Source organism: Aspergillus clavatus, genomic scaffold (genome assembly GCF_000002715.2).
Source record: "Aspergillus clavatus NRRL 1 1099423829798 genomic scaffold, whole genome shotgun sequence".
In the NCBI taxonomy this organism is placed as follows: Eukaryota; Fungi; Ascomycota; class Eurotiomycetes; order Eurotiales; family Aspergillaceae; genus Aspergillus; species Aspergillus clavatus.
Genome location: NW_001517101.1, coordinates 921,512 through 940,416, shown reverse-complemented (window position 1 = coordinate 940,416; position 18,905 = coordinate 921,512). Strand labels below are relative to the sequence as shown.

The 18,905-nt window shown below is 50.0% G+C and overlaps 4 protein-coding genes across 4 annotated transcripts, besides 7 other annotated features; 2 read left to right on the top strand and 2 right to left on the bottom strand.

Moving 5' to 3' along the window:
* Positions 1–320: 320 nt before the first annotated feature.
* Positions 321–357: a microsatellite.
* A 344-nt stretch (positions 358–701) lies between these two features.
* Positions 702–727: a microsatellite.
* A 473-nt stretch (positions 728–1,200) lies between these two features.
* Positions 1,201–1,236: a microsatellite.
* Positions 1,202–1,236: a microsatellite.
* A 652-nt stretch (positions 1,237–1,888) lies between these two features.
* Positions 1,889–7,033, top strand: ACLA_090860 (putative Ras GTPase activating protein; the record flags this gene model as incomplete). The annotated part of the gene is made up of 3 exons (XM_001272818.1): positions 1,889–5,735; positions 5,804–6,082; positions 6,144–7,033. The coding sequence occupies 3 exons, from the start codon at positions 1,889–1,891 to the stop codon at positions 7,031–7,033; spliced, it is 5,016 nt and encodes a 1,671-aa protein (XP_001272819.1).
* Positions 3,026–3,058: a microsatellite.
* Positions 7,034–7,292: 259 nt separating the features above from the next.
* Positions 7,293–7,317: a microsatellite.
* A 546-nt stretch (positions 7,318–7,863) lies between these two features.
* On the top strand, positions 7,864–9,853 carry ACLA_090850 (putative Golgi to endosome transport protein (Ent3); the record flags this gene model as incomplete). Its single annotated transcript, XM_001272817.1, has 5 exons — positions 7,864–7,945; positions 8,066–8,097; positions 8,171–8,250; positions 8,332–8,413; positions 8,492–9,853. The coding sequence occupies 5 exons, from the start codon at positions 7,864–7,866 to the stop codon at positions 9,851–9,853; spliced, it is 1,638 nt and encodes a 545-aa protein (XP_001272818.1).
* A 1,305-nt stretch (positions 9,854–11,158) lies between these two features.
* On the bottom strand, positions 11,159–12,565 carry ACLA_090840 (adaptor protein NBP2; the record flags this gene model as incomplete). Its single annotated transcript, XM_001272816.1, has 1 exon — positions 11,159–12,565. The coding sequence occupies one exon, from the start codon at positions 12,563–12,565 to the stop codon at positions 11,159–11,161; it is 1,407 nt and encodes a 468-aa protein (XP_001272817.1).
* Positions 12,566–14,459: 1,894 nt separating this feature from the next.
* Positions 14,460–15,856, bottom strand: ACLA_090830 (uncharacterized protein; the record flags this gene model as incomplete). The annotated part of the gene is made up of 2 exons (XM_001272815.1): positions 14,460–14,923; positions 14,944–15,856. The coding sequence occupies 2 exons, from the start codon at positions 15,854–15,856 to the stop codon at positions 14,460–14,462; spliced, it is 1,377 nt and encodes a 458-aa protein (XP_001272816.1).
* Positions 14,674–14,758: a microsatellite.
* Positions 15,857–18,905: the final 3,049 nt, after the last annotated feature.

Sequence of the window (18,905 nt, the reverse complement as noted above, 5' to 3'; positions counted from 1 at the left end):
TTGAAGTATAACGTCAACGATGAGGGGTATCGGCGCGTTCCAATGATCGAAGATGAATCCTGAGATCTGGGTAACCATTCATCTGAAGCAAGAAGAATCGAATCACCAGTACTTTTTTCAGTGTTGATACCACATAGGGTAGTCCGTTTGTTTTCAGTGATGCGATTTAGTAGACAAGAGAGCCCAGGCCTGGATGACAGTAATACTCATATTCAATCATCTATGGTCATCTGGATCCTACTGGGGGATAGAATGACTTTTTTCACTTTTATATGTCTTTTTGGGTCTCTCATTAAATCAGCAATATAATGCCTATCCAGGTAGTAGTAATAGACTAATAGTAGTAGTAGTAGTAGTTGTTGTTGTTGTTGTTCTTGTTGATTCATGGTCTTTGTCTCTTTGTGAGACAGACGGATTAGCTTAAAAGCCTATTCGACCAGCCACCGATGATATATATCCGAGATCGAGTTGTACCTACTGCGGACGGGAGAAGATGATCAGGCACAAGAAGAATACATGCGATATTACTCTGAGCCGCACTAGTGATTCCTTCCTCTGGGCCGTCCTCCGTAGTGATATTATTGACAACCTTCTGAGTCAAATAACCTGGCGGTTGCATGGGGGAATCAAGTTGAAGATGATTAGTTGCCCCACTGATGATCCCGATCTGGTGCTCTGGCTTGTATCGGCCATCCCGACCCAGGCTAACAGGCTAACAGGCTAACAGCAACACCCGTGTCAGTCTCGCAAGCAATTGCCGTGGCTGAAGAGGCCAAATGATAGGTCCTATCATGTTATCAGATATTGAAGAGAGTGATGATTTTTGACTGACCACACGTGCATGAAATATTGTTCATGAATCACCGTCCAGATCGTGGGAGGTGGACGGCACGTGAAGTGCCATCTGTGGCTGACAAGTGATGATCGACATGAAAATCAATTGCACGAGAAGAGTGTGGCGCAGTCACCTGACTGAGCGAGCCATACCCAATCGGGAGATTTGTTGTCCTTGTGCAAGAGAGTCTCCCGAGGGAGGGGGGGCTGGGAAATCAAGATTAGGTAGGTACGGACCATCTGCCTTACGATTATGATTATTATCATTGTTATTTACTGCGTGTCATCGTCAGGGTCGGTAGCGCTTTCCCATCTAGTCTGGGAGTGGTCCTTAATCTACGACTGTCTTGCTTACTCTCCTCTTGACTCTCTCTCTCTCTCTCTCTCTCTCTCTCTCTCTCTTTTCCTCCATATCGCTTTTCCTCCCCGCCTCATTGCTGTTCGATCTCTTCTCTTTCTTTTCTTCTTCATTTCCCCCTCCCCTCTTCCCCCTCCCAAAGTTCAATCACTTGTCTTGTCCCATTCTCAACAAGCCTCTTTTCCACCCCATCTGTCTTTTGCATTGGAAACCTTATTGCGCGTTTCTATATCAACCCGGTGTTTCCGCCAAATTCTTGTGGTTGCCATAGGGCAATGCGGCGGTCCCTCCCTTAAGTAAACATTCCCGTCTCTGCAAAAGTACCCCGGTACTCTTGCGCATTATTTGGCTCATATTTCTGCTGCATCTGCGGGTTGAAGCAGGTATGCGGCCAATTGAAGTTCAAGAGCACCCGGTCCTTATATTTTGCGCATTCTGATCCGCAGAACGTCACCAGTGATGTCGTCTCAGCCTATTTCTCCGCGGCGCACACAGACAGATCTTCCGATACATACTTCGAGTCCACTCCGGCACGGTTCAACCGCATCCACAAGCTCATCGGTCTATTCCCTATCGTCGAACTCGTTAGCTCCTAGTCGAACCAGCACCGTCTCATCAAATGCATCTATGGGATCTGCTTCAGGTCTTGGTCATAGGCGAGGAAAGAGTGAACTGAGCTCTGCAACTCGAGGGACAATGGTCAAAGACGTGAAACCGGCAGGAACGTGGACGAGCGCTGCAGCGACATATGAGAATGTCCGTCGCTCACTGCGTCCACTTCAACAGGCTCCCAATGCTACTCCTCTGGTGACAAAGCAATCCGTGTATCGCCATACGAGAAGCCAAACTGTCGATAACCCGCATTATTGGAAGGAGAATCGTCCCGGAACTCCCGAGTCGCACCTTGCACATAACCTGGAGAGTGATCCACCACGCGACAAACAGTCTCTCAATTCCCAAACTCCACCACGAAAGAACTCACTGCAACCGGAGTCTCCCCTCGGCGTTTCGCCCCATTCTCGACCACATGTGCGGCCGCACCATTCCCACAGCTTGTCTAACCCGCATCCACCGCCGCTGACAACCACCCTGTCGACTCCCGAACTGGAAACCTTCAAAAAGTCATCGACAGGCCATCTGCGGACTCTGTCCAAGTTTGCCAAATCTGGGGACACTGAAGAGTTCGCCCTTGAGACTTATAGTCCTTCTGTTGTGGGGCTGCAGGGACGACGGCGGTTGAGGCGTGCAGACTCGGTTGCTCATCCACAGGGTCCCGGCGCCGGTCGAAGGCAGAATGCCTCAGCGTGGGCCGCTGGGAATTGGATGGACAAGCAACGTCAATTCTTACAGGCGTACGAGTATCTGTGCCATATCGGAGAGGCCAAGGAATGGATTGAAGAGATTATCCACAAACAGATCCCGCCCATTGTCCAACTGGAAGAAGCTCTCCGAGACGGCGTAACTCTGGCCGAGGTTGTGCAGGCAATGTATCCCAGTCGTACATGTCGAATCTTCAGAAACCCCAGGTTGCAGTATCGGCACTCTGACAATATTGCTTTGTTCTTTCGATTCTTGGACGAAGTCGAACTACCCGAGCTGTTTAGATTCGAACTCATCGACTTGTACGAGAAGAAAAATATCCCAAAGGTCATCCACTGCATACATGCATTATCATGGTTGCTGTTCAAAAAGGGCTTGGTGGATTTCCGAATGGGAAACCTGGTTGGTCAACTCGAGTTTGAGCATCACGAACTGGAACAAACGCAAAAAGGTCTCGACAAGGCCGGTGTCAGCATGCCGAGCTTCTCGGGAATGGCTGCGAATTTCGGCGCAGAACCCGAGCCAGAGCCAGAACCCGAACCCGAATCGGAAGAAGAACGGATTGAGCGGGAACTGCATGAAAATGAATCCTCGATTATCGACTTCCAGGCTCAGATCAAGGGAGCGATGCTGCGTCTCAAGCTTGGGAATGTTATGAACGAGCTGTGGGACTTTGAACCGTTCCTCATCGATTTGCAGTCGCGATTGCGCGGCGACTGGGCTCGTCAAGTCATTCAATATCGGTTGAACATGCGCCTGTTTGCAGTCGGATTGCAAGCAATCTGCCGGGGGTTTATTGTGCGAAACCGTCAACGGGGAGATAAGGAATGGTGTCAAGCCCAGGAGTTCGACGTTCTACAGCTGCAAACGCTCATCAGAGGTGCGAAAGCGAGGACTGCAGCCCAATATCTCCGCGGTCAGGTACGCAATGAGGAATCCGGTATCAAGCGAATTCAGGCGGCTATTAGGGGAGCGCTGCAGCGAAAAACCGTTTGCGATCTATACGAAGACGCCATTGCCGCAGAAGGCCAAATTACTTCTCTCCAAGCGGCCATCCGTGGCGCTTTGCAGCGAAGTGTGATCTCCAAGCAGTGCGATGAAACACGAGGTGCCGAAGATGGCATTGCGCGACTCCAGTCCTTGATTCGAGGTACCTTCCTGAGGCAGCAGATGAACGTCCAGCATAACGAGCTCAATGATACACAGAGCCACGCAGAATCGCTGCAAGCCGCTATTCGAGGAATGCTAGCTCGTAACAGTGTTGCTCAACTTCGCGAATCACTCGCAAAGGAGACAACCGCTGTCACCTTCATCCAGGCAGCTGCGAGAGCACTCGCTGCTCGGAGACGCCATTCTCAGCTGGTTGAAGCACTTGCCAAGACAAAGGATAGTTGCATCTCGTTGCAGGCTTCCATCCGTGGTGGAGCTGTGCGAGCAAATCTCAACTCGCTTCGGCAGGAATTGGGACAGTTTTCCTTGCCATTTATAGAGATCCAGAGTATCCTGCGAGGCATGCGTGTGCGGGACTTTCTGGAGTTGCAGAGAATCGCCTTGTTGCAAGAGGAGGAAACGATACTCGAAGTGCAGTCTTTAGCTCGAGGTGTCTTGCTGAGGAGACGCCTGGAAGCAGATGCGGAGGCGCTTCGGGCCCAGGAAGACATGATTGTGGAATTGCAGGCCCTTGCTCGCGCCGCTATTCTTAGAATCGAGGTTGGAGGTATCCTTGATCAGCTAGAGGATTGCGAGGATGAGGTTAGTCAGCTACAAGCGCACATACGCGCAATGCTCATCCGGGTCGAGGTTGGTCAGACTCTGGCCGATCTTGCGGCCGAAGAAGACATCATCACTGATCTTCAATCGCGCATCCGGGGACACATCATCCGGTCCAGGTTTGAAGAAAAACGGCAGTATTATCGGGCGAACATGGAAAAAGTGATCAAAGCCCAAAGCGTGATACGAGGTAGAATCCAGGGCCAGGCCTACAAGAGTCTCACAACCGGAAAGAATCCACCAGTCAACACCGTCAAAGGATTTGTACATCTGCTTAACGACAGTGAATTTGACTTCGATGAGGAGATTGAATTCGAGCGACTTCGAAAGCTAGTCGTGCAACAGGTCCGGCAAAATGAACTGGCGGAACAATACATCAGCCAACTGGATATTAAGATTGCACTCCTGGTGAAGAACAAAATTACCTTGGATGAAGTTGTCAAGCACCAGAAGCACTTTGGCGGTCATGTTGGCAGTCTCTTGTCTAATGCCGATATCGCATCGAAGGATCCCTTTGACCTCAAAGCCTTGAATAAGACATCAAGGAGGAAGTTAGAGCACTACCAAGTCTTATTCTTCCTCCTGCAGACACACTCCCAGTATCTCGCCAAGTTGTTCCGCAGGCTTCGTGAGCTCAACACACCGGAGAAGGAATACGAGAGGATCAGACACTTGATGATGGGGCTCTTCGGGTACTCCCAAAAGAGGCGCGAGGAGTACTATCTCATCAAGTTGCTGTCCCGCGCAGCTCGGGAGGAGATTGAAAGTTTCGACTCACTGCATGATTACCTGCGCTGCAACTCGTTCTGGACCAAACTGTTCGCATCGTATATCAAGTCACCCCGAGACCGGAAATTTATGCGCGACGTCCTCGGCCCTGTCGTCAGGGAGAATGTCGTTGATAATGCAGAACTCGACCTTGAAAGTGACCCAATACAGATCTATCGCTCGGCCATCAACAACGAAGAACTACGTACTGGCAGACAAAGTCGGCGGCCGCTGGACATCCCACGTGAAGAGGCCATCAGAGACCCCGAAACAAGAGCAACTTTCATCCAGAATCTGCAAGACCTCCGGGACATTGCAGATCAATTCTTCTCGGCGTTCGAGGAACTTCTCTATCGCATGCCATTTGGAATCCGCTACATTGCGCAGCAGATGTACGAATGTCTTCTCTCTCGCTTCTCAGGCGAAGACCCTGGTTTTATTTTGCAGACCGTCGGCCACTGGGTGTGGAGGAACTACTTCCAGCCTGCTATGATTGAGCCCGAGAAATATGGAGTCATGGATCGTGGTCTCACACAAGAGCAGAAGAGGAATTTGTCGGAGATAGCAAAGGTAGTTGCTCAAGTCGCCTCGGGTAGATTGTTTGGTACCGAAAATGTCTACTTGCAGCCATTGAACAGCTATGTTGCCGACTCGATCCAACGACTCGGCCACATTTGGGGTGACAGTACGTTTTTTTTTTTTTTTTTTTCTTCCCCGGAGTGACTTTCACGTAGGAGCTGACTTGGTATACAGTGATCACAGTACAAGATGCAGAGATGTATTTCGACATCGATGAGTTCAATGATTTGTATGCGAAGACTAAGCCGACACTGTACATCAAAATGGCCGACATCTTCTCCATTCATCAGCTTGTCGCTTCAGAAATCAACTACATCTGCCCACACCCCGACGATATTCTGAGAGAGATTGTTCGCGATCTTGGAAATGTCAAGACCAATGAGAATGAGTTGATGAGTGTCAATTCGTCGGAAATCAATTTGACGTTGAATCCAAAGCTTGCACAAGTAGAAGGCAAGGAGTCCTGCTTCAAGAATGCACCGTTGGACCACCGGCTAACTAGGAAACCCTACAGATCCCGAGGCAGATATCAAGGCTCTCTTCATGGAAACGAAACGTTGCGTTCTCTATATCATCCGAGTGCAGTCAGGTGCCAATTTGATGGAGATTATGGTCAAGCCTCCTACTCCGGAGGACGAGGAGCGATGGATGACGTTAGTTCGGGACGAGCTGACCGCCAATACGAGTCAACGCAGTGCATATTCCGAGGCGAACACTCTGGTTGATATTGCGTCCATGTCATACTCCGAACTGAAGCGGACTGCGCTTGAGAACATTCTCCAACTGGAGCACACCGGCAAGATCCGCCGGGATAATCATTACCAGGATCTTCTCAACGCTATTGCCATTGACATTCGGACCAAGCACAGACGCAGAATCCAACGAGAGCGAGAGCTGGAAAGCGCACGGCTGACCCTGGGTCGCCTCAATGATCAAGCTGCTTGGCTGGAACAGCAGCTCAAGACTTACAATGACTATATTGAGCAAGCCATGATCACTCTGCAGAACAAAAAGGGCAAGAAGCGATTCCTACTGCCATTCACCAAGCAGTGGGATCACCAGCGTGAACTTCAGAAGTCTGGCAAAGTGTTCAAGTTTGGCTCCTACAAATACTCGGCACGGAACCTTGCAGACAGAGGCGTTCTGGTGTATTGGAAGGGCTACTCAGAGCGCCAGTGGGACCGTGTTGACTTGACAATATCCAGTAACGAAGTTGGCGTCTTCACGATTGACGGCAGCAGTGGTCCTATGATGGTGCCCGGGGCCAACGCCCAGGTACCCCTGGACGACCTATTGCAAGCGCAGTTCAACAACATGCAGTTCATGGACTTTTTTGACGGACACCTACGCGTCAACGTCAACCTCTTCTTGCACTTGATCATGAGAAAGTTCTACAACGAATGATGGATTGACATGATGGATCATGCATGGTACTCGGCCATGATATGAATGCGGGCACAACGGACGAAAATCAACGGTCTTCTATGGTTACCTCTTTTCTGTTTCTGTTTCTCACTTCCTTTTTTCTGTCGTCCTCCTTTGCCAGTGATATCCTTTTGCGATTCCGATGACTCCGAGAACGGGGTCGCCTTGCATGCTTCTTTCGATGATAACCCTTTGTACTCCCAGCGATATCCCCTTATGTTTGATTTCTCTCGATTGATTTTTTTTTTTTTTTTTTTTTCTTTCTAATTGGCCTTCATCCACTTTTCAAGACGCTCCATGCTTTTCGCTGTTTCACAGTTTTTTAAGACTTTTGAACCCTTCCCTTTCACCACCTTATTTGATGATTCCCTTCCCTTCTGTGATTGATGATTTAGACGAGTCTTCTATGTATGTATTGGCCCCTTATAGTGTTTAGTAGTATAGGGTATCTCTCTGGCCGAATGAACCCCTTCTCTTGAAGACTATGGGAAAGAAACGAGTTTCTATGCTCCCATCATTCCCGAGTAGCAATGCCAATGCCCATATATTTTGTCATCTGTTGTAGTATGACCTATTGTCCACGTTAATGTTTGTTGTTCGTCAGGGGCTGCCACGTGACTGCGGAGGCCAGCTGGAATCCCCGAACTTCCGCCTCGTTGTCGTTGTCTTGGTGGCTTCCCTCGACCTTGCATTGACACTGTTGCTGCCAGTCATCGCGCCCCCTTCTCTTTTTCATCTCTTCAATACCCTCTATTGAAATTGCCAATCTTCAAGTGACAGAATTTATCTGGAGGATCTGAGTTTGCGCCATGGATTTCTCCAGTCTGAAAGACCAGGTTAGCAACCTGACCTTGTATGATATCAAGGCGGGAGTCCGCAAGGTGCAGAATGGTAGGTACCCAAATGCAGCTTTTGATGTCAACCCCTCGATTTTCTACCGGACCCTCTTGAAATGGGATCATTCAATATGATATCGCATCACGCTTATACCAGCTTGCTAATTTCCTATAGCTGTCATGAATTACACCGAGATGGAGTCCAAGGTTCGTCGTCACCGCCCCGCCACGTTCTCATCCACTCAGTCATGCGCGATCAGTGACACTCACGGGGAAGTAGGTCCGGGAAGCTACGAACAATGAACCATGGGGCGCGTCGACCACGCTGATGCAGGAGATTGCCAATGGAACTCATAGCTAGTCCGTGCTTCCGCGCTTGTCGCAATGATAAACCGTGAGGTGATTGAGCTGATTTGCTGACATTGGTTGCTTCGTTGATAGTCAGCTGCTGAACGAGATTATGCCGATGATTTACAAGCGATTTACAGACAAGAGCGCGGAGGAGTGGCGTCAGATCTACAAGGTGCGAAAAACTTACGGACTGATGTCATATATTTGGAGCCGTGAAAGCTGATGCATCGGTCATCTTGAAATCACACAGGGTCTGCAGCTGCTGGAGTTCCTGATTAAGAATGGCTCCGAGCGAGTCGTCGACGACGCCCGGTCCCACATGTCCCTGCTCCGCATGCTCCGCCAGTTCCACTTTATCGACCAGAACGGGAAGGACCAGGGTGTCAACGTGCGCAACCGGTCATCGGAGCTGGTGAAACTACTCGGCGACGTTGATCTTATTCGCACTGAGAGGAAGAAGGCACGGGCCAATCGGAACAAGTTCGGTGGCTTCGAGGGTGGCATGGGGACCGGTGGCATGGGCGGAATGGGCGGCGGCCTTTCCGGCTCGGGTTCGAGCGGCCGGTATGGCGGCTTCGGGAGCGAGAGTCTGGCCTTTGGTGGATATAGCGGTGGTGTCTATGGTGATGGCGGCGGTTTCGGCGGTGCCTCGAGCGAGTTCCAGGACTCCGAACGGAGGGGGAACCGATTCGACGAATACGACGAGTATGATGAGGGTGATGCTAGCCCAGCACGGCGCCGCGGACCCAGCCCCCCTCGTGCGAAACCAGAAACGAAGAAGCCCGAGCCCCCCAAAAAGGCACCCGAGATGGATCTGTTCGATTTTGGCGAGGAGGAGACCCCTGTGGCTACCACCTCGACGGCCGCTGGCAAGAAGCCCGCCGGCAGCAGTGGTCTCGATATCCTGGAGTCCAAACCGCTCGACGACGACGATGACTTTGACGATTTCCAATCCGCGACGCCGGCGCCGCAGCCCACCGCGAACCAGTTCGCTATTCCTGCACCCGCATCCACGGTCAGCACGACCTCGAGCACCCAGTTTGCTGCGCCTCAGCCTGTCTCTGGCGTGCAGGCGCCGAACCTGAACGGTCTGGTTGGATTCTCGTCGGTGAGCCCGACGCCGATCTCGAGCACTGTCGTATCCCCTGCCCTGTCGCAGAGCTCCATGGTGCCACAGCAGCAGAACCCCGCACAGCCCAAACCGTCTGGTTTCCAGGCGGCCACCCCCAATTACTTCACCTCAGTCTCAACTGCAGCACAGCAGCCAGCTACCACTACTTCCAACCATCGACCAGGCATGCCTTCGACTTCCTCTTTCACCTCTGCGCGCAGCGCCTCATCGACTGGAACCAAGCCCGCGGCAGGCAAATCGTCTGGTGACGCATTCGGATCGCTCTGGTCGACCGCCAGCGCCAGCGCAGGTATCCAGAAGACGTCCATCAATGCAAACAAGGGCCCCAACCTGGCCAGTATGGCCAAGGAGAAAGCTAGCGCGGGGATCTGGGGTGCACCAGCACCGTCCGGCGGGTTTACACCTTCCATGAGCTCGTCGACATCCCAGCAATCGGGGGCAAAGACCGGCAGCTCGGGGCTGGACGATCTGCTGGGCTAGATGTCCTGAAACGTTGATGAAGTCATTTATTTGTTTTGTTTTCTTTCTCCAATACTTCCCTTCTCTCTTGCAAGAACATTTCTGGGCGAACATTCTCATTCTCTCTGTGATGCGAGTCTTCTTCGCTTCTTCTCTTCTTCATTTCTTTCTTTTTGATAGGCAACGACATCTAGAGTCCCTCGGTCAATCGCCGAAATCTTATTTTATTTTGAGCGCAGTATTCTTTCATATTCACTTTATGTATGATATGTATGTCTCCATTGGAGGGAGGCCTTCGAATCGTGGGCATTGTACACGTACATGGCGATATCAAGCGATTTCCCTTGAAGAAAATGGTCGGCGAAATGAGATCAAGATGAGGAAGTAGTCCTTCAACGCGAACTTGGGTTCGGGCTGCCTGGACTGGTGCAGGATTCGCCAAGTTGCGTTGGATCAAATTCACGGTTGAAAACGCTGTTGAGCGTGTATTCTGAATGCTATTGACTGTACCTTAGTATTGGATGTTCACTTTCAAATGGATCCGCAAGGATGTATGTACGTCGACTTCACAGGGGGAGGTGGAGGGGGGTGCAATTATTGTCTTTTATTTTCCTTGTTCTTGAATCTCGCAGAGACCAAGGTTGTTATAGAAACAGAGCTCGTACATGGAGTGAGCTGAGCTGGAACAGACAGACTCGAAACGGGGTGGGAAAGATGCTGCTAACACAGAGAAGGACGCCGGCGCTGGATATTCAAAAGATGAGAGAAAACACGCAGAAAATGAAAGGGGGGAGATAAGATAAAAAAGGATGTAGAATTATGTACAAGCTCAAAAAGGAGGAGAACCGCTTCGCTTCAATACCTCCTTCTGCTTGTTTGATTATGCGGGATTGAAAGAAATCCAAATCCCTTTTTTCCGTTGATGATGATATCGATCGAAGCTCCATAATCTCTCGCATTTGCATTCGCATATGCATTTGCATTCACTGATCTCCGGAATGTTGGTTGGATGTAGAACTCCTCATGGAGTCTATTTATCATAAAGATGGAGAAAAATGGCCGCAGGTTGAAGCTCAGCAAGCACAGCCGTCCTGTTGGTACATCTCTGCTCGTATTAAAGCAAATATGACCACTGCTTCAGATGATGTATGGGGCGAGAGATCCAGCCCATTCTGAAGACGAGGACGATGTTAGCGTCGATCAATCTCTTTGAGCAGAGGTACAACCACGGCCGTTTGAATGCCACCAAGACAAAGAAAATGGTGGTAGATAGTTCATGGCTAATGCTCATCTGGCCCGGGTTGACCGCCGTGCATAGGACATGTTTCATGTCTTCGTCGTAATGCCAATACGGCTTTCCCTTTTGGACTTGCGCTTCTCAGAAATCTCTTGTGCAATTGGCGGGGCGCTGTCGATCTCATGCCCGTTGCGCATCAAATGTGACGAGTTCGAAGTGGCTTCACCACCTCCGGTGGGTACCACAACCGGGCTTTGTGCCCTTGTTGTGCCATTGGTAACCGGGATTGACCCCCTGTCCGAGCTTAAAGGAAGTTGGTCGTTTTGCGTTGGTGTTAAAGCCTGCTCTGAATCCGTCGAGTCTGGACTCAGGTATGTGTTGTCCTCCTCGGTATCAAGATTGGGATCCTCACTGAGCGATGTCAAGCCACCCTCAATGTCCCGAAGTAACCTCACAAACTCTTCCGGCACCAGGCCGCTCTCGCCGGTTTTCGGGTCCTCCGCTACTAACCAACCTTGACCGTGTCGATACGAGACAAAGATGACCTGTCCCTCTGTCAAAGGAAGCTCATTCTCATGTTCCCGGGTGAAATCGAAGAGAGCAACCGCTTTACCGTGCATCTCCTCATCAGGACACCCAACCGCGAATTGGAACTCGCCAGAGTATCGGTCACCAGAATAGTCATCCTCGGATTCGAATCCTGCATCATGCTTCTGATTATGCTCGTTGCTGTATGATTCACCTCCCATGTGAGAATAACGACTCTCGCTTGCAGGATACGTAACATATTCACCACCCGGTCCATCGTCTGCGGCATCTTCGTCTTCGTCGACATAATAAGTCTCGCTGCCATCCGCGTTCATACTGATCAACGTTCCCCGATCGAATTGCCCGGAAAAGTCGACAGATCGATGGCTACGACCAGGGCTCCTCGTTCTGCGCGCGTTCAAGTGGGTCCCCGTCGATTTGTTCTTCCGATGTCGAGATGCTGAAAACACTGGGCTGTGTAGATCTTCGTCCTCACTATAAGGGGGCCCATCGCCGAATGACATTGCGGGTAGTTGCTGATTTCCGGGACTGGGATCCGTTCCCCACAGCCCCGACGACCACTGGCCACGGGAGGCGTCCCAGGAGGCAGGAGGGTCTGAGAGGCGCCGATGTTCACTTGCAGGAGTGGACACACCGGATGCACGAGGTGGCAGCGGCCCATAATGAAGAGGATGCGTTGGCGGGTACGCAAAATCCCGAACGAGAGCGTATGGCAAGCTGGAATGGAAGATAGGAAAGACGTGTGAGCCGGGACGAGAGCAATTCTGCGAGGCTACGGAGACATTCGAATACATGGACAAACGATCTTTCGCGTACGATGTTGGCCGCTGGCCACTCTGTGTCTTCCCAGGAGCCTCTGTATTGATTGGCGGCAAGACCGACAAGGTCGTGGGAGGAGTATTCAGCACCGACTGTGGTCGGGACGCAGATGTAGCCATGGTTGCCATTCTGTTCGAGGATATGGCAGAATTCCCGTGAGAGAACAAAGTGATGCTGTTGTCAAATTTGTTGGTGAAGGGGATGGAGATCGGTTTGGTGATAAGGCAAGCGTTTAGACTCTATGTGCGCATGGTGTCGTCCACTCGTTGAAGTCGATCAATGCTAGGTTGAAGGAACGCGCCGAATATTAGGAGACAGGACCGCGCGAAGTAATCCAGCCGAGGCAAAGGGGAGGATTCTATAGGAGCGACGGCCGTAGAGGCATGCAATCCAGCGAAGCACTTTGCGGACTCCTTGCTTACGAGCACTATACAGGTATTCGACCGAATGAGGCTGGAAGAGGAGAGACCTCGAGGTTCTCAATGCAATATCGCCAGTGGCAAGTCGAGAAGGACGATACTAGACGCCACCACCCGCGATATTCCCAGGGCGGCGATAGGCGACTGCTGCAACAATTGACGACTGAGATAGGTCCAGTGCGCGGCTATCGATCTCGCAGAGATTAAGAACCCCTCGTTCTTTGCTCGATCAGAGATATATCGACGAATAGGAAAACAAGGAGCAGGCCCAGCCGGAGACTTCGAAATAAACGGGGTAGTTATTCAGGGAAATTTGCGACCAATGACCTCTTCGATTGCTGTCAAGGTAATCTGGTTGTCTTTCTTCTCTGGCCACCAAAGGAATTTTGTCCCGCGTTCTGGCTGTCGAGTCGATGTCGGTGGGAAACTTCTAAATATAGCAGCTTATGCCAATGTCCTGGGTTAATTAGAGAAGAGCACCAATAACAACAACAGACACGGAGGCAGAGAAGCAATGAAGGGGAGAGACAGCGAGAACGAGGGAGGGGAGGGGAGGAGGGGGTTTGCAAGGACGATGAAGCAGAAGGACTAGTTGGTAGTCTACTACAGTGTGGTTGTGCTAAAGTGCTAGGCCCTAGCTCCCAAGTCCCAATAAATGGAAGTCATAATCAAAAGAAATAACACGATTAGGGGACGGCGAATAATGGGTTGGTTATGGATCCAGAACAGGAGGCCGGAGATTACCTTTTCCCTATCTCGCCCACAGTTCGACGCTGAAGAGTCCAAGCAAATCAAAGCGTTAACTCTGGATCATCGAGGCGCAGTTCTGTTCGGTGGTGGGGAGTCCTGACAGTAACTATCAAGCTGCGCGCAACAGTCGATAATTTCCAGATGAAGCAGTGCACTGACTTGGAGGGGATATGAAACAGCGATCAATTCGGTCTCTTGTATCCACAACGACCATCATCCAGAAAGGTCGATAGTTAGTTAAATTGATCTCCTCGTCGCCGCCGATTTTCCTTCGTCCGCAAGAAGGCCAGCCACGTGATGAACCCCATGCACGGACTAGCGTGTTTCAGGAATGGGTGCCTTAATCTATTCCTAGACTGGGATGGCATGCCTGAGGCAGGGGTATCTCCTTGCTTCGACTCTTCATACCTTGACACATCTTCGGACGCTTTCCCAGCTCCTGGTATGCAAAGCCTCATCTTCCTTGCGTGGCTGGATGGAATAGTGTGAGTCTGGGAACTCCCCGGGACGAGGAATCGGAGGCTAGGATTATAGGATAGAATCTAAGCGTCCCAGTGCCAGCCACACTAAAGTTGCCAGGCAGAGGACAATCTTTGACACAGCCTGCAGGCTTACTGAAGAATGGTTGGAACGATATTGCACTGAGCAGGTTTCTATTCTGTCTATGGAAGGAAGGAAGGAATGTACTAAAAACAAGGAAAACACTTCAGTAGGTACAAAACGACAGACACACAGTACCAGCTGTGATCAGAATGACAAGACTCAAGCACTTGGATAACTGTCGATCCGCTCCTGTCCGGCTCGGAACACAGCATCATGCCCAAGAGCGGCCGTCAGCACACCTAAAAGGTATTCATGATCCTACCACCTTCGAGCTGGCCTGGCGAATCTCGGTGTGAAGGAGCTTCGAGTGGAAGAGCTTGAGGTTGAGGGGCTTGCGATAGAAGAACTTGTGGTGGATTGGCTCGATGTGGAAACCTCTGGAGGGGACGAAGTTGGAATGGATCCTGGAGGGGACTCGGATACCACCGGAGTCTGATATACAGTCCTTACCGCGGTGATGAAGGAGCTTGTGGTAGAAGGACTTGTGGTAGAAGAGCTTGTGGTAGAAGAGCTTGTGGTAGAAGAGCTTGTGGTAGAAGAACTTGTGGTGGATTGGCTCGACGTGGAAACTTCTGGGGTGTAGGGAGTCAGCGCGAATTCTGGAATAGATTCGGAGGCCACCGGGCTCGGATATACTGTCGTCACCGCGGTTATGAAAGAGGTCACCGTCACCGTCGGAAGCTCTGTTGGAACAGGACTTGGTGTCATTGATGACTGTGGTATTGAGGACATACGTGACGAGCTCGGAGAACTTCCTTGTCCAAAGATCTCTTCAAACTGAGACGGGATGGCAGCATTGTTCAGGGATTGATCGTCAACATAGCTGGCTGGAACACGAACATGGCTCAAAGGACGGTCAACCATATCCACGTCCATGCAGGTTGTATAGATTTCCTGTTTCCCGTTTGGCAAGCCCGGATCCACCCCCGGCGCCGTAGGCCAGTCCCAAACCCAGTACAGGGTGTACAGTTTGCCGATCGGCACTTTGGAAGGTAGTGCGGTGTCCTGCTGACACCAGAGATCAGCTCCCATGAGTTGATTTGCCTCATGCGGGTACGTGGACTGGCGGTGCTGCGAGATTTGACCGCTGTTGATCTGGTAGCAACGGCCATCGTCAAAATTCTGCTCCGACAGCAGAACGCCGCGCTTGTCACCTCCAGTCCCTTCCTTGTTCCAGACTTTGTGAACATCAAGGAGCTTTTCATCTTCCTTGGGCTCTGTTGTCCCGTACACATAGACTGTCCCGCAGTTCGGGGGTTTGCCCAGCTGGTTCTGAGGTAGCGTCACATGGCCATTCTCCTGGAAACGAAGAGCAATGGCAGCACCAGGACTTGCCTGAAGTCTTGGGCTACCTTCGGTTTGGACTTGCTTCCGCTGCGTGTCCTTGCACAGTTTGTCGCTTGGCAGGATCTGGCTTAGGTTTGCTCGGCCGTTCGGCGGTGTCAGATAGGTCATGGTGTTGTCGTTGAAGGCAGGGTCACTGCGAAGGACATTTCCTCGCGGAAAACCTGGGGAGCCAACGAAAGTCCCATTTGGCGCGATTACTGTGAGCTGCTCTACCCAGGAATGGGCGCTGATAGGGACAACAAAGAGAGTGAGGAGGAGCAAGCTCAAAGCGTCCATCCAGAGGACATGCATAGCTTTCATCGTGTTTTTTTCCAACGCTAAGCTAACAAAGAAAGAGATCTTGAAAGAATGACCATACGCCGACCAGCGGAGTATACCTCAAGAAGTGAGCTCTGTTTGCGCGAAGTCAGTATGACTGTCAACATCTAAAATAGCGGAGGGGCATTACATTTAGAAGCTCATAATGTGGTGCCTATTGCTCTCTCGGTTACGCAGGAAGTTGATCTTGGCTCTTATGTTTCTCGAGACACAGTGACGAGATATGGTCTCTTTCTGTATTGAAACGATTGGAAGCCCTGCTCTTGACAATAGGACGAGGATTGGTCAATTCATGAGAAATGGAAGAGACAATTGACGGTGAAACACAATGTTTTCTTAGGGACCTGTTTTTCCCTCTTCTCGAATGGCTTCTTCCTTCTTCTAATAGTCTTTGTACTCTGTCTAGAATCACCAGATACAATAGCCATTATTGCAAGTCTTCGTTCGAAACACCTGGGTGGGTTCTGAATCAATAGAGCAATGTCAATGAGAGGACAGAGAGAGAGCTCATTTTTTTTTTTTGTTTTTTTGCACGGCGCTAAAGAAAACAGCAGGCTCGTTGTCTGAAGAGAACCTTGAGGCCAATCAATTGAACATTCTATGCTCTCTCTCAGGCAGGTGTTGGTACCAGATCGGGTGATGCAGACATTCCAGTAGATGAGTTGCCGGGTTATGGAGGCTACTATCCACTGCTCTGAGAAATGTTAGGAACCAAATAGAATCAAGCAGCATGGTGTTTCTCATGTCCTTGAGGATATATTCAATCCCCAAATAGTAACAGCGCGTAATGACATCAGGGGACTACCTATGTTGCCCATCGCGTGTTTGAAGATCTGTGAGGATGTTGCAGAGCTGCACGAAATACAAGGGAGGAAAACTGCCGATTGGCTTCAAGCTTCCCGATACGGCGCTTACCATCCGTCTGTCAAGATTGAAGGGACACCAGTACCGCTGACAGACATACCAGAACAACTTTGAGTCTCTTTCGCATGGTATGTCGTAGATACTAGTAATATTTAGACAAATCGATGGCTGACTCTTTGCTGGTTGAGTGACGCCTGTGGTCCTCCATGCACGTTTATATAAAACAGCAGATGGGCGCTATGTGCACTAACAGCCAACCTAGCCACTCCAACAGCCCAGCGCTTGCCAAATATATACTCTCTCTACGGTATAAATCGACTCATCCACGAGTTCGAATACCTTATTACACGAGAATATACACTGTGGTTGTGTACGGATACGTTTCTGCAAGCATCCTAGATGGATCACTTACTCCGTAGTTCATCGATCCACTCCGTAGTATACAGAGCACAGAAACACCATTCAAGGGATAACCGGAGGAACACAAGACTAGCTCCCCTTTACTCATCGAAAGTGATCTTTGTCTGCTTTCTCTGAGGTTGCTTTCCTTGTGATCAATTTCTCGAGCGGACCTCCCTCATTACCGAAAATTCCTCCTCTTCTCGGAAATTTCCGATTCGGGCACTTTCACGGCTTATTCTCCGGAGAGAAGATGGATAGATACTATCTTCGGATCTTACTACATAGAAATATCAGATTCAGCACGGCTGAGAAAGCTGACATGTCGGAATGGTTTCTGCATGTTCTGAAACGACCCCTTCCTGGAGAACAGAACCGGGTTAAAAAATTTCTTCAGGACACTTGACCATCCGGATTCCTCCGGACTCCAGCAACAGCTCTGATTCTGAGCCCCCAAAATACCGAGAAAGTGAACCGCTACCGGAGCTTTTTGCCTGGCATAAAACAATCTCTTAGAGATCCTAGAGACATTGTACTGATTGATTAGATCAAAGAAGTGGGTATCGTGTTATCTCCGGCGGATCAGGAATCCTTAATGGCCCTGGCTTTTTTCGTCCAGTGTCCACTCTACCAGCTTGGCCGTTCCACTACGGGAGAAGAAGAGGAAGAATAACCGAAGCCAAGTGCGAGCATATTGCCTGATCTGGGCATGCGGGATCACTTGGATGATACTGTAAGCCCAGGAATTACATAAAAGGTTCAGTTACGATGGGTTGAGTTTGCGGTCCACCAGCGCTGGGATACAGATGAAGTTTTTCGTATTGCTGACTGTTATTGGAAAACAAGCCCTCGTCGAAAGATGTGGGGACGCAATTCGGAAGGATGATGTTCTGAAAAGAAGAGATTTTGCTTTCCATAAGACATTGCGTACTTACAGTGTACATTCAGTTGGGGATCAGGATTTGGAGTTCTGCATAGGGGGAAAGGAGAAGGAGAAGGTCATCAATCAATTGGTTTTCCAGGAAGATAGCGGCATGTAAGGACTGTGGCAATGAAGGGAATATCAACCATGTTGCAATCAGCAGGACTTTGTGGCCATAGGATACCTTGGAGGTGCAGTTAAAACCCCATCAGTATCATACCCATTGGTACTGAAGTATATATCCTTGCATAACAACATGCACATCGGCCTCTGGAAGACTGGAAGAGCCATACTGGTGCATATATATATACCGACTTGGGAGGGTCGATATAGATAAGACCAGCTACTTCGCAACCTCAGTGTCAACATCCTCAGACAACAGTCATTGTTATTGGTTTTTATCAATCATTCTTCTGGCGATATAGAGCATCTCTCTGGATACTCGATATCTACGTAATCATCAACCATCACTCGAGAAACTGGAGGTCAGTTTCCTGATAAGTGGAGCTCATAACCTACCAACTGGTCCCAGCAGCTATTAGAATCCAGGTGGTTATGTTCGGAATATTATTGTCCTTTGGTCTTACTGATAAGAGGACACTGTAGGGTGCCTAATAGTGCCTACTAAGGTATCTGTACATACTAGGATTCTACAGTAAAGTAAGGTAGTAGCCCATGCATGGACTTCCATGGTATTTGGATGATTGCTTTCGATCAACAATCTGATGGTTGGTGCTGGCTGGGTAAAGTTACAATCATACGGGGAGTGTCAATGACATCCTGGATCATCTCTACCAGACACCTGGTTTATGACTGAGTGGTGATGCTCTAATCAAATTTCCAACA